Source organism: Coturnix japonica, chromosome 2 (genome assembly GCF_001577835.2).
Source record: "Coturnix japonica isolate 7356 chromosome 2, Coturnix japonica 2.1, whole genome shotgun sequence".
In the NCBI taxonomy this organism is placed as follows: Eukaryota; Metazoa; Chordata; class Aves; order Galliformes; family Phasianidae; genus Coturnix; species Coturnix japonica.
The window spans coordinates 52,371,032-52,384,050 of NC_029517.1; the positions used below are offsets into that span (position 1 = coordinate 52,371,032).

General features: G+C 43.6%; 1 protein-coding gene across 2 annotated transcripts in view; it reads left to right on the forward strand.

The window, feature by feature from the left end:
* ANKRD33B (ankyrin repeat domain 33B) overlaps positions 1–10,297 on the forward strand; it is a 33,496-nt gene extending 23,199 nt beyond the window's left edge. Inside the window, exons 3-5 of one of the 2 annotated variants that reach the window (XM_015854452.2) lie at positions 4,036–4,176; positions 8,498–8,723; positions 8,835–10,297. In XM_015854452.2, the coding sequence (XP_015709938.1) occupies positions 4,036–4,176; positions 8,498–8,723; positions 8,835–9,348 (881 nt within the window). In that variant the 3' untranslated portion in view covers positions 9,349–10,297. Of the gene's footprint in view, positions 1–4,035; positions 4,177–8,497 lie in introns of both variants that reach the window. The other variant, XM_015854451.1, reaches the window with a different exon arrangement.
* Positions 10,298–13,019: the final 2,722 nt, after the last annotated feature.

The window sequence follows — 13,019 nt, forward strand, 5'->3', positions numbered from 1 at the left end:
TGAGCGTGGCAGCTTTTGAAAGTGGAGAAGTCTCCAAAGCTCTCATCTTCTTTTATTTATCTGCCCTAACACAAATTTGGACAGTAGAAGGTTTAACATTAACAGCAACTCCTTTGTGATTGTTATAACTCACACTAATGAGCTCAGAATTAATCTGGAGGGCTGACATTGACTTGACTCTATCTGCCAGCACTAGTTATTGATCCCCAGTGCCTCTGGAAATGACTGCAGTCAGCAGAAGTGTACACAAACCCCTAACAACTGGGAAGTTTTCCCCTGCCTATGATAATCCTGAGCTCTGACACTGACACTGGTTGTTTAATTCATCATCATGAGACGCTGCTGTAGCACTAATACAGATTACCATGTGGTTAACACTGCAACCAGAGCAGCTACAGTGTGATAGATGCTGCTTAATTACTGATGAACTTTAAGTAGCAACACTAAGCACTATGTTACAAAGAACTGAAAGAAAAGCCTGTGCTATCTCACCTTCAGTGGTAGGTTGATTCAATTTTACTGAGTGTTATTTCTGCAAAACAAATTATTCAAGCAGCTCTCTGACATTTATTTGTATATGTATGTATATATAAAGCCAAACAATATTTCCTATAGAAAGTCTAGTAGCAAACCCACATTATTTTAGCTAAATGCAGGGTGGTATCCAGGGTTTGTTATGGTCCCATAAACATCCGTATGTGCTTAATAAGTGTCATGGCTGCCTAAACGTGTTGTTTCAGTGTAGTCAGCATCTAAAATTAAATAGAATTATTTTACAGACCTGCTAAGGTCTCAGAAGAGCATTGAATTCGGTTCCTTTTATCCCTCTGATTTTAATGACTTTAGATTCACATCTTTCATAGAACCCATCTTAAACCGAAGCTTATCTGCATGGGCTGACCTAAAGAAAATAGTTTGATAAGATCAATGGAAAACAACCACAGACAAAGCATTTGATGTCATATGTAAATTTCAGGTTTGAAAATGTGTCTGTTTCCTTGCTCTTTCAGCATTTCTTACAGACATAGCATCCTTCTCAAGAGGCCTTTCTCTTCCAAAGCTGAAAATTGGTAGTGGCCAGCAGGGGGTGAAGCCCAGAAACTGGCAGTGATGCTGCTAAAGGAGAAATAAAGTCATTCACTGGCAGAACAGGGGAAGTGCAGGGGGAAAAAAGGAAGACTGATGTAAATGAGGGAATGAAAGAACAAGCAGCAAAGAGGAAGGAAGGGAGGAAAATGGTTACAAAGAAGGAAAGAGCGTGAAAGATTACACTGTTGATGAGGACATAGTTATATCAGTGGCAACGTACGGTAATTGGCACGTGCAGGGCTTTAGAGCTGTAGCTGTTCCCTTTTGAAGTATATGTATGGATGTTATATATTACAGGGTCCAGTTTGGGGCAGGCTCTTGAAACACAAATCACGAAGTAGCCGATTTCTTTGCATTTATAGAGGCATGAGAATGCAGCTACCTCAGACATCTGGGTCATAACGACTGTTCATCTTCAGTTTTACTTGTCTGCCAGAAAGAATTCAATGCCCATATGTCAAATGCAGGCTATCTGGAAGCACAAGTCATGTCCAAGAGGTGACGCTGTATGACAGAGCATCCTCCTTACTTACTTACTTACAGAGTATCCTTCTGCCTGCATTAAATAGATTATTATGTATTATTGTAACCATTATATACATTCTCTCTGTGGCAGCAATAAAGTGAACTAAGCTGTTACAGACATCTGTGCTGTTCACTAAATGTGTCTCACAGGGCAACGATCTGTGCCCTCAGCACACCAGTCCTCCAGCAGGTAAAGCTGGCTTACAGACAGCAGAGCAGCAGCCTGATTCGGATCCCATGTTTCTGCCCTGCCTGATGCTAGGCTCGTTTATTGCAGAGCTTCAAGCTGCTTCCATAGCAGGCTTTAAATCATGAAAGACTCACTCACCTGATTTATGACTTAGATATGCGCTACTAGTTCCTACAGATGCAGGAGAACTGAAGCAAACATTGTGGCTTTAAATCAAAAGCTTATGACACGGTCTGAAGACAAACTTGGCAGATCTGAGTTTTGCTTTGAATTTGATGTCTGTTTGAACTTGAAGTTTGAAACAAACCTCAGAGGGCAGAACCTCCTGCAAACTGAAGTTGGAGTGATTTTCAGGAATCCCTGTGCAATGAAGGTGCTGGATTTTGGGTTTTGTTTTTATTCTGCCCGCACTGTTTGCTGCCATCTGTAGTACCCCAGAGAGTTTTGCCAGAGCAAAAGTCCCTTGGGTTGTCTCTTAGGTTTCCCTCTGATTCACAGAAAAACATCTCTTTCTGCAGCTATGAACCCAGCAAAGGGAAAAATATCTTTAGTAATGTATAAGTGCTGAAAAATTGTCCATTTTATTATTTTTCATTGTTTTGGTCCCTATCTTTGATTTCTCTGTCAAAAAGCATTATTTCAGCTTTTACAAACCAATCATGAAGCACACTGTACATTGATGAAACAGAGCATGTCCTGTAAAGCAACTTGGGCATGAAGCTTCTCCTGGTAGTAACTGATACCCTGTCAGGATTTGGTGTCGTGCCATAAAGTCAGTGAAGCTGAAGCCTCTATGCTGAGTAAGCAGGACTGGGTCACTCAATCCTGCCTCAAACATGGCTCACTTTTGCTGTGTTCAGCTTACTGCAGTTTGCTGTATCTTTAAGTTTCAATTCCATCAGCCCATCCAAAGTACTGCAAGCACCTTCCCCGACTCTGGCACTGTTGAGCTGATCTGTGCTATATCTCCACCTGCTCAGGTTTCAGCAGGGGATCCAGTTATGTGGCAAGGTAGCAGAGTCCAGCAGATTCTAGGAGATGAAGAGTAACACCTGGAAACCATCTTAAATTCCATACCAAGGCTTTTCTTAGTTTGCTTTCCAAAGTGAGTCCAGGACTGCGTTGGTGCAAAGCAACATCTGATGAAATCTGCACCAGATGTGACACCATAAGCTTTAAAAAGGGTCTTGTATGAATTATAATCTGCTTCAGTAACATTTCGGGATGAATTTGAGTGATGTACATCACAGAATATTCAGCTGGACCGCGGAGAGAAATGAGAATATTTTTACAGCGCCTGGTAATTAAAACTGTGATTGTCGCAGCTGCCTGGCAGACTGCATTATTTCATAGAGCATCAAAGCATCATAAAACGAGTGGCAAAAAAAGGGTAAAGTTTTTTGAATGAGTCATAATGGCGCTGGATATTTGTCTTGTTCTGACGGTCCAATTATAAAGGCTTGATGTTTTAATTAGTCTTCCCACCAGCCAGCCAGAGATAGCTCCAGCTACTCAGCACACCCCTGCTGACACCACTTGTCCACATTTGTGAGGCACGTGAATGGTAACAGGTTGCTTTTAGAGACAGAACTCAGGGCATTTGTTTTGCTACCTAAACTGAAGTGCAGCTCCATTTCCCTGCTGCTGAAAAATGGACAAGTGGCTTTGCACAGTCAGATGGTAAAGTAAAAATATGGGAGTCAGTACAAAATATTTCTAGTACCATGGCTGGCGTGGTTTGCTTGTAGTATTGGCTAGAATTACCACATGTAATTACTTCTTAATGGAGCACTGTGACTGTAAAGCACAAACTTGTCAGAGGGGTGAAAAAGTTGAATTATGGCTAGGAGTTCCCCCAGGGGACAGGCAGTAACACCCCCTGGTTCAAGAAACTGAGGCACCTTCAGCCTCAGAGTGATCATTCTCTGATCTTTAATTATTCCTGTACCTTGTAGAATCATTTTCACAGAGGAAAAAAACCTCACTGGGTGCACCCAGAGAGGCAGTAGGAGTCCAGCTTTCTAGGACTAGCCCACATTCTGCCACAGGACAGTGCCACCTAATGCTGAAGCTAATGACTGCAGTGAGCAGAAGAGTTACTTGAGAACACATCTCATTCATCGTCTGTATTTTTGCCGTAATCAAACCTGCAGGGGCAATTTTTGGTTTGACCTTGAGGCTGGCTCTTAATTCTGTGATGGATTTTATCTGCTTCTTCTTTTCTTTTTAAGGGCACATAACCATTACGAACTATTTGTTGAACTATTTCCCTGGGCTTGACATTGAGAAGAGGAATGTGTTTGGATTTACAGCACTGATGAAATCTGCGATGCAGGGACGAACGGAATGCGTGAAAGCCTTGATGATGGCAGGTATGCAAAGTGCTTTGCTGTTTCTTCTTCATCATCTCACTGCAAATATTAGACCACTACACATAAGCAGCAGCAAGGGGTGGTGAGAGACATTGGGGCAGCATCCTCTACAGAAGCAAGGCTGACTCTTGTGAGGGCCATATAGCACCTTCTAGCCATAGTGTTGTATGCTTTACTGTGTTGAGTAATTGATACATATGTTATTAGTTAACAATTAAAGAATTAATATATGTGTATGTTAGCGTATTTTTTTTTTTTTTTTTACAGTTGCAGGCATTGGACACAAATGAGTTTTTATAGAAATGATAATATGTGAATATCATTATTGATTAGACCCCAAATCCCACAAGTCTATTTAACTGTAGGCTAAGATGTTGAATAGGTAGTTCATTTCTGTTGGTTTGCTGCCACAGAAGTTTAATCCTTCATAATTTCATAGTCTTAGAATCATAGAATAGCTTGAGTTGGAAAGGACTTCAAGGGTCATGAAGCTCCAACCCCTCCTGCCACAGGCAGGGCTGCCAACCTCTACATGTAATACTAGACCAGGCTGCCCAGGGCCCCATCCAATCTGCCCTTGAACAGCTCCAGGGATGGGGCATCCACAACCTCTCTGGGAAGCCTGTTCCAGCACCTTAACCACTCTCATAGTAAGCAGAACTTTTATTTGACCGTTCTAAATAGAAGGCGTTTATCAAACACAGTGACATTACTTTCATCCATTTTTATAATATCCAGTTTCTTGATGTTGATGTGACACAGAAATGCTTGAATTATATGGCAGCTGGCATTATTTTCTGCAAGGTTCTCCGTGCCTGTTACACTGGAATCAAGGTTTTGGAGTCAGATCATTCATTCTGGAGTTAAATTTTTATGAAACAAAGTTATAAAACAACACTTAGAACTGGTGTATTGCCAGACACAGGTGCACCTTCTGAACTAATGTCTATTTCGTGCAGATGCTCGTTCAGAATTTTCCAGTGGCTGTTAGAAATAATCACTTAAAATGAAACTTCAATCCTCATCCCTTAAAACTTATCAAACTGACCTGACAGTGTCATGGCTTTCTATTATTATCACTGGGGATCTTATGGAAACTTGTTCAGCCTGTTTTGGCCAGGACAAGCTGTTTTACAACCTTCCATCATTGCAGGTAACTCAGTATAGATATCAAGTTTAACATACCATTGCTGCCTCTGGCATCTGAATGGTCACCTACTTTTCTTCATGTTCTGTAAGCAAACAGATCAGTGGGAAGAACAGACCTTTCACCAACCAGAAAATGACTTTGTTAGCATCCTATCATGTTTACATACAGAAAGTTATGTTGGGCTGTTTGTGCATGAGAGTTAGTGAGGGTAGCAGAGAACATGCGTTGGCTAAAGGGTTGTAGGATTAACAATAGAATATCCCAAGTTGGAAGATACCCATCAGAATCATTGAGTTCAAATATACTACAGGTTTCTAAACTGAAGTTTATTTACATGTTTTAGTGATCAGTTTGCAGGTCTGCACATTTTCAGCTGAAAATGGGCTGTTTCAACATCCAGTTATTGTTCAGCACTGTACAGCCTGGTGAAATGGAGGGAGGGATTTAGTGGCTTGGGTGAGATCTCTGTTCTCTGGCAATTTCCTATGGCAGTGCAGGAGATCAGTAAAGGGAAGCTCATGTTCCTAGCTGCCTAAGTAGGATTTGGCTGCTGGACGGGAAAGGGGCATCAGCAGAGCATGATAGATGGTTGGAGCTGGGGTTTTTTAAATGGATGCTCTTTCTGAAACTTGAGTTCCTGGAGAGTGGCCAAGGTCAATCACTGCAAGACGAAGGTGCTCTGAGACACTTGTTTGCACTGTCTCCTCTTTCTAAGTGATGCTTTGGAAGGTACGGGTTTGTGATTTGGGAATGCAAATTGAAAAAGAGAGGAGCTGAGCCACTCATGGGCAGTTTGTCATGGGCGGCTGCACAGTGAGGACCAAATGGTGCCAGCAGCCAGTGAGCCTGGGCAGGAACACAGAAACGCATCATTACTCACCACTCAAGCCCTGCTGAGATCTCCAGTGTAAACTCAGTGCTGCTTCAGTAAAGTCACTGGGGTGGCAGTGGTTGTAGAGACTGGGCTTTAATTACTGTGTGTGAAACAGCTGGTTAATAAATGCCTGCCTCACTGAGTTCCTCTTTTAAACTCAGATTCCCCCCAGTGCCAATGTGTTGGCCGTGCACCTGCTGCCCTCACCTGCTCCTTCTGTTGCCCTCAGCCACCTTCATCAGCTCCCTCCTGGGAAATCTCTCCTGTGGTTTTTGCTTACTTTTTTTTTTTTGGTCTGATTCTTATTCCTAAACTAATTCTCATGTTGGGAGTTTATGGGTCTGAGCAATATTTCTGAGCTAAGAGCTCCCAGACACAAAGTCTTGTGTCCTTGGATCTTCTGCAGTTACACACAAGAGTCTCTGTGACTCTGTGCTGACAAGGCCGTGCCCCACTCTCCCCTTGTCAGATGGCCTCAAATTAAGTCTGAGTATTGTCACAGAGCTGATCTCCTTGAATATCCCTCTCTCAGGGCCCTTCAGCAAGGCAAGGCCAAGCAAAACGAGCATGGCTCCCTGTCAGGAAACCCTCTAGGATCTCTTGGACAGTCTGAGGTTCCACCTCAGAGATGAAGAACATGGCCAGAGGGAGGTGATCTTTCCCCCCTACTCTGCCCTGCTGAGGCCACATTTAGAATACTGAGTGAAATACTGGGCTCCCCAGTTCAAAAAAGACAAGGATCTCCTAGAAGGAGTCCAGTGGAGGGCCACAGAGATGATAAAGGGTCTGGAGCATCTCCCCTATGAGGAAAGGCTGAGTAACCTGGATCTGTTCAGCCTGGTGAAAAGAAGACTGAGAGGGGATCTGATAGATATTTATATAGATCTAAAGGGAGGTGGGAGGCAAATGGATGAGGCTTTTTTGGTGCAGACTGATAGGACAAGGAGTAATTGCCTAAAATTTGAACATAGGAAGTTCCACATAAACATGCAAGAGAACTTCTTTACAGCAAGAGTGACGGAGCATTGGAACAGGTTGCCCAGAGAGGTTGTGGAGTCCTCCTGTGGAGATACTCAAAACCCATCTGGACCTGTGTGACCTGCTTTAGCAGGGTGGTTGGACTTGATGGTCTCTTGAGGTCCCTTCCAACCCTTGGGATTCTGTTATTCTGTGTCTAGTTAATACTTAAAAAGGGACATGAATAGTCATACAGGTGTGGCATTCTGTTAAGTGACAGGCTTTTTTTAGAAATGCCTCTGGATTTGTACAGAAAATCAATACCACAATAGTAAATCACGCCTTACAAGAGATTTTGTGTTACAAGTTACAAAGTCAACATCAATTTCCACTGAAAGATCAGGATTTCTATACTATGCAGTATCCTTTCCTGAGATAAAGTTTCCCGAATACCTGGGTACATATCTGTCAGGAGCAGTGAGGGATGGCTTCACCTCAAAGGTGAGTGAGCCAGGAGCTGCAGCAAGGCACATGGAGGCACTGGTCTCATCTGTAAAGGCACTTCTTGAAGGAGTGGAGCAGGTCGGGTGATGATAACCGCAGTCAGCCAATGACTGCCAGCAAAGTCCATGGCGATGAGGCAAGACCACAGAGATGGGGGGAGGTCTGAGGTGAAACCAGTGCGTCAGACCTGCAGGGCAGGGTCAGCAGGGCATGTGGCCGGGCACAGCTGCAGCACAGCTCAGGCAACAACCAGAACTGAGTGTCTGAACTTGAATGCAGCCTCCAAGCAAAGGTAAATTTAGACACGATTCCCTTAGCTTCTACTCTTCCCTTAGTAAATCTTTGTCTGTTATGTAAAAAGCAAACAACTTCCACATAGTCTGCCATGTTTCCAGTCAGCTTTAGTGGGAAGGAGCACAGACACAGGCGAGTATTCAGAAGGGGACAAGACAACAGTCTAGAACAAGAGAGTCAGGGGTAAGGAGTCTGGGCAGGGTTTCAGAAGCAGGCTAGTGTAGCAGGATGTGTCTTTCTTCCAGCCTCCTCTCACTGGTCTGTCTGTAGCTTCTGTTGTCATGAACAGCTTCAAACCCTTTGCCCTTGAGCTCTCACAAGCCTTTCTTCAGCCCACAGCTAATGAACTCTGTTTTGATCAAACCTTCCTCTTCTTTGTCTCCTTCCAGTTTGGGCTCCATGCTTGGCTCTTTGAAGTGCTTTTCAAGGAACTAAGAAATTATCTACAGGAGTAGTGATACATGTACATCAAAAGTGAATATTAAAGTGCTCAGAAATGCAAATAATTTCACTGGCTAACAATGTTTTTTCTTTTCTTTGAGGGGCAAATGTTCACACAACAGACCCAAGCCGTGGACTGACTTCATGGGAATGGGCTTGTTATACAGGAAGGTCAGAATCTGCTTTCATCATGCAAAGGCTGATGGATAGACCATGCCCAGAACAGCTTTGTGAGCAATATAAACCGGAATGGCCAAAGATGAAGGAACTCCTTGCCAAGGCTGCAGAACCAAAAACCTGTTTGCAGAGGATTTCTGAGTGTGTTAGGTCAGTTGTCTCATTCCGGGCTTTCCATGGCCCAGAAGAGGATGGGGTCCTTGATCATATGGTGAAGGTGACAACAAGCTTAGGCAGTCCTTTCATTGCTCTGTCGTGTAGGACTGTGTGTCCAGGAAGCCCCCCTTCTGTGGGAAAACGCAGACTGGCTGTGCAAGAAATCCTTAGGAAGCAGAGGGCTGAGGAGATCCGATCTCAGGACAAAGACCACGTTAGCAGCTACGAGAAATTATTTCAGAACTCCAAAATCACAGTAATCCCCAAAAAGAAGGACCGTCGAGCCAGTCTGCAGCCCGTCAGCCTTGCAGTGTCTCAAGTGAGCACCATAGCCACCAGGAAAACAAGCCTCTTGCCGCTCCACCTGCTCAGAAGAAGTAGCGTGAGGCCAGGATTTGTCATCCCCAAAGTCCGTGTCAGCAAAGCTCCTCCACCCACCTTCCAGCCAGAAAAGGCAAGAAGGAGGAGCAGCGCTAAAGATGACCCCTACTTGCAGATTCCCAAGTGGAGATACAAAGAGCTGAAAGAGGAGCGGAAGAAGGCGGAGGAACAGGAGAGGAAAAGAATAGCTGAGGCTCAAAGACAGAGGCAGGTGTCTCCTGCCAGAAGCAGAACCTGATTTACTGGCAGTTACTTGGAAGGTTTTAGAGCCATTTTTTTTTTGTTATCTGAGCAAGATAACAGACTGTGTGCCGTCATGCATGCCTGCTGTTGACGGAGCTGGAATACTGTAGAGCAGCCTTTATGGTGCAGAAACATGGCAAGGGCTATACCACAGTGTGTCTGATTATAGGAGGTGAAGTTATTTTTGGGTGGAAGACAAAGAAGTTCACCTGTTTGCTGTTGATAGGAAGTTCAAGGCTTTGGGTTATTTTTTAATTTCCAGTTCCAGGTGAACAGCTGCAAAACTGCCTGAAAAACAATCTGTGTGAAAGGATCATATTTTGTTTGTTCGTTTTGTAATGGACACAATTAAGGAGTTGTACTTTTGACACTAGATATTCTTTCCCCTCCTTGTATAGGTAGGCGTATTACAAGGTTTTATAGAAATAATGAAATGTTTAAAATGCATCACAGTCTCAGTGGGCAGTGAAAAATCTAAGTCTACTATTTTTTTTAATGTATGAAGCACTTTATGGCATATTAACTCTAGTAATCAAAGATTAGTGCAAGGTAGATATTGAACTGTACAGCTCTATGTGGTCTGTGTGGATATGTTTCTTAATGTTTTTGTTCTGTTGAATATAAAGAGGGCTGCATATGAAATATTTTTGTAGCTGAGGAACATCATCTACGGATACAAATCAGGGACAGTGACTGGTTTCTTTGGAGCAACAGAGAAGTTGAACTGATTTTTGTATGACACAGTCACCTCTAACATTTGCCTCCCCCATTGCGTTTCCCCATATCCGCTATCTGTTGTCTCCTCTTTAGTCTCAGGGATTTTTTTTGTCTTGGCATTTAACTGTGAAATATGGGAGATGGTGAACCTCAGGTGGGTTTAGATTTGTCTTTTTCCCTTGATATTTAAATTCCTGCTAATAAATAAAGAAATAAGCACCAGTTTATTATCAGTGTCTGCTCTACAACTTTTCCAGGTTACAACCAAGACAGACAACTATGCACACTACAGAAACAGAAGCAATTTTCCCAGATACCAAGTGCAGCCACAAGGTATGAAAACCTGGTTGGAGATGCAGTGTCAGCCACTGATGTTTGGAAACAGCAAGATTTGACATCATGTATCTGGGTACCTGGAGAGTGTGGGACTTCACTCTGTCTCTAAAGCAGAAGAAAACATTTGCTAGTACTGAAGTGAAATCACGAGAGGGCCATGCTGCTCCACAGTTGAAGACTGACATGTCAGATGTCTGGTCTCTAACCCTAAAACTCACTGGATATATAGAGACCATACTATCCTTGCTATATGAAAACTTTCAGAGCTATCCTATCCCAAAATTAGATCTAAACTGTTTGGTTGGCCAGAGGCTTTGGCACAGGCTAGGCAGCTGCAGATGGTGTTCCACTGGGTGAAAGCCAGAGGTGCTGCCCTGATAAGGCACCTGTGTCCCCTCAGAGCCCACAGAGAGACGCATGGGCTGTCTGTTGGATAGTGAGAGGTCACAGCCCATCTCCCCAGCCCGTGTTCCAGATCACTGTTGTGGGCCCAACAAGCGCCAGCAGCTGCAGAGCTGTTAGGGAAGGCCAGCAGGGCAAACCAATTTGTGAGAAATGGGAATTACCCTTACATTTTTCTTCCTTTTAAATCATCAGTTGCGTAATTACAAACCACTGCAGCCGTTTGGGTCATTTGAAGAGGCTCTTCATTACTTAATTAATTGCTCACCAAGAGAGCATATTCAGCGGAGATATGGCTGATGAACAGCCAGCGGTCTTCTCGAGGCAAGCAGGACTGGACTGACAGTTCTGCACTGCCTCTCAGTACAGTAAATCACGCAATTAAACCTCTGAATTCCCAGCCACTAATGAAAAGTGCTAAGCTGACGTTATTAGAGATAACGATGAGCAGAGATGGATAATCTCTGGGCAGTGAGGAGAGTTGATGTAGGCTAATGGAGGCAATGGGGGGGAAGAAAACACGGTGAGGCCCATGTTGTGCCTCTGATGTAAAACAAGATTGGCTTATTGACCCAACTTCTTCTGACTGCTGTGCAGACAAGACTTAGAAGCAGCCATGAAAGCTTTCTCTGGTCAGCTAAGGAGTTTTTTGAGCCTTTTTCTTCATCAGTGGCTTTGGACAAAGAATTGCAGAAGACCTGAATTGAAAGAAAAAAACCAAACAAGGTTCATTTTAATCAATAATTTAATCAATGTTTAGATGAAGCCATGCTTTATAATATTACGTATTCTGAATAAGGACATCCCAAGTATGGCAAACTGAATGCCCCAAATCAGTGAACAACTTAATTCCCTGCCTGTGTAATGATATTAATTATGCACGGTATTAAAATAACCATTCCCATAAAACTAACTGTAGGAAACACAGCCATACATCATTAACACACATAGTAGATTATTCAGCACTTATATGCATTTACACATCTATAAAATATACACATATGAGGGGCCTCTCACCTCCCAGTGATGATGTAGGGTACTCAGATATGCTAACGATGACCGCTGTATGAAAGCCAGCAGTAAGTAATCGTTCTCTAATAGCCTTTCATTCAGGCTATAAAACAGAGGCTACAAAGAGAAACCAGACCAGCTGCCTCCTCACAGAACACCACCACGGAGCTCTTGCATGGAAAAAGACAGGGCGTTCTGTGAAAAATTGTACTTCATCGGGTAATTAAAGTTATTGTGCATATTAATTTTGCCTAGTCAGGTTTAAATCTGGCATTCTCTTTGCACATTTAAATTCACAATGCTCTCACCATTCTTTCACGGCTACGGAACCGTGACTATTGAGCAGGCCAAATGCTCCTGTTATGCTCCACTCAGGAAAAGCAGAAGAGGCTGGGGAAATGGATTTGGGTGGTTCCAGCAGCTTCCAGCACAAATGGCATTTGCTGCTTTACAAAGCCTTTCTTCCCAACCAACCAACAAAGCCGTTATGAGGCAGATGAGCAAAGCCCTTGCGAGGAGGCTCCATCCTGAGTGAGTTTATCTCATAGAATCATGGAATCATTAGTGTTGGAAAAGACCATCGGCCCATTCCCACCATGCCCGCCAGCCACGTCCCTCAAGGCCACATCCACACACTTCTTGAACACCTCCAGGGTTGCTGGTGACTCTTCTGCCTCCCTGGGCAGCCTGTGCCACTGCCTTACCAATAACCACTGCCTTACCAATATCTCACAACGCTCCAATGCAACTAGGAGCACTTGTAAATGCAGATGAGAGATGGGCACAGGAACTGCCACCAGCTTATCTGTCTAGCAGGGAGACGGGCACACATATGGCATTTTTACAATCAGTGCCATAGTAACTAAGATTTGCCAAGGGCAATGTTAGCCATCAAAGGTGTTTTCTGAGTATCTGTATTCAAGGTGATAAAATATTTACATTCCAACTGCATCTGGCAGAGGGAGCTGACGTTTCCTAGCGCTTGTTGCCATTGTGTTGCAGCCAGCTTCCTGCGGGAGCTGGTGGCATTGGGATGTTCTACATCTTTGTGTGGCAATGTTAATGTGACAGAAATCAATATATGATTCAGTTAAGTAATTGCCCCATTAAAAAAGCCCTGTTCCAGCATTTCAAGAGCATATACAAATGCAGTTGTATTGAAAATAGACACGCTTTACTGCCAGCTTGGCTGCTTCCCAA